General features: G+C 30.8%; 1 protein-coding gene across 2 annotated transcripts in view; it reads right to left on the bottom strand.

Moving 5' to 3' along the window:
• Positions 1–911: 911 nt before the first annotated feature.
• Positions 912–1,013, bottom strand: part of LOC107882829 — a 4,909-nt gene continuing 4,807 nt past the window's right edge. For both annotated transcript variants that reach the window (XM_016801796.2, XM_029492257.1), the window contains one exon: positions 912–972. In XM_016801796.2, coding sequence (XP_016657285.1) covers positions 964–972 — 9 coding nt within the window. In that variant the 3' untranslated portion in view covers positions 912–963. The remainder of the gene's footprint in view (positions 973–1,013) is intronic.

The raw sequence follows: 1,013 nt of genomic DNA, 5'->3' as shown, positions 1-1,013 counted from the left end.
ATAGACCTCAAAATTATAGACAAAATTTCAATCAAGGGAGAGGTAATTTTTCTCGAAACAATAACGGCTATAACAACGGGGGTAACCAAGGATTTAATAGGAATAATTATAATAATTATAATCAAAATAATAATGGATATAACAACAGGGGTAATAGCAATAATCAACACGTCAATCGTAATAACAACGGGTATAATAATCAGCAAAATTTGAATCGCAACAATAACTTTAATTTCAATGGGAATAATGAAAACGGTAGACAGAATTCTTATGGCAATAATTTCAATGCTGTACAACGAAATCCGAATATGGCTAGGACTAACGCAGGATGCTATATCTGCGGTCGAAATAACCACATAGCTCGCGATTGTCGGCAAGGGGACTCAATTCAAAGAAATTACACACATGGTGGACAGCCAAGTGACAATATTCCCACACGTAATAATTTTACGAGTGCAAGCGCACCATTATTCTGCACTTACTGCAATAAAACCGGGCACATAATGTCTACATGTTTTTCCAAACAACGAGACGAACGATCTCGTAATAATTTAAACTCCAACTTACCAGCCGTCACTGGCATCATTTTTATTTGAATTAACTCATGCCAAATCGGGATATTTATTATAAATAAGTATACTGTTAATGAATTTAAAACTTATTATGAACATTTGAATTCAAATTAATGAAATACAAAGTATTAATTAAGTATTTTATAAACATAGGTAGTAGTTTTATAGACATAAATTAAATATATTTAATAATATAATGCAATTGTACATTTGTGAAATATAAATTAGCTAGGTTTAACCTAACCATTACGCTAGGTTCTTAATAAACCCCACTTACCTCCATTAAATATTTACATTGATATAATGTATAAATTCATCATTAGCCAAGTAAACAACTACGTGAAATATTGATATGGTACCGACCGGACGACAAACATAACAAGTACAATACTTACTGATCCTATTAAAAAACAAAACAATCATATAAATAAATTTACAAGA

Source organism: Acyrthosiphon pisum, unplaced genomic scaffold, assembly GCF_005508785.2.
Source record: "Acyrthosiphon pisum isolate AL4f unplaced genomic scaffold, pea_aphid_22Mar2018_4r6ur Scaffold_21109;HRSCAF=23054, whole genome shotgun sequence".
Classification (NCBI taxonomy): Eukaryota; Metazoa; Arthropoda; class Insecta; order Hemiptera; family Aphididae; genus Acyrthosiphon; species Acyrthosiphon pisum.
This window is presented reverse-complemented; position numbering and strand designations above follow the sequence as displayed.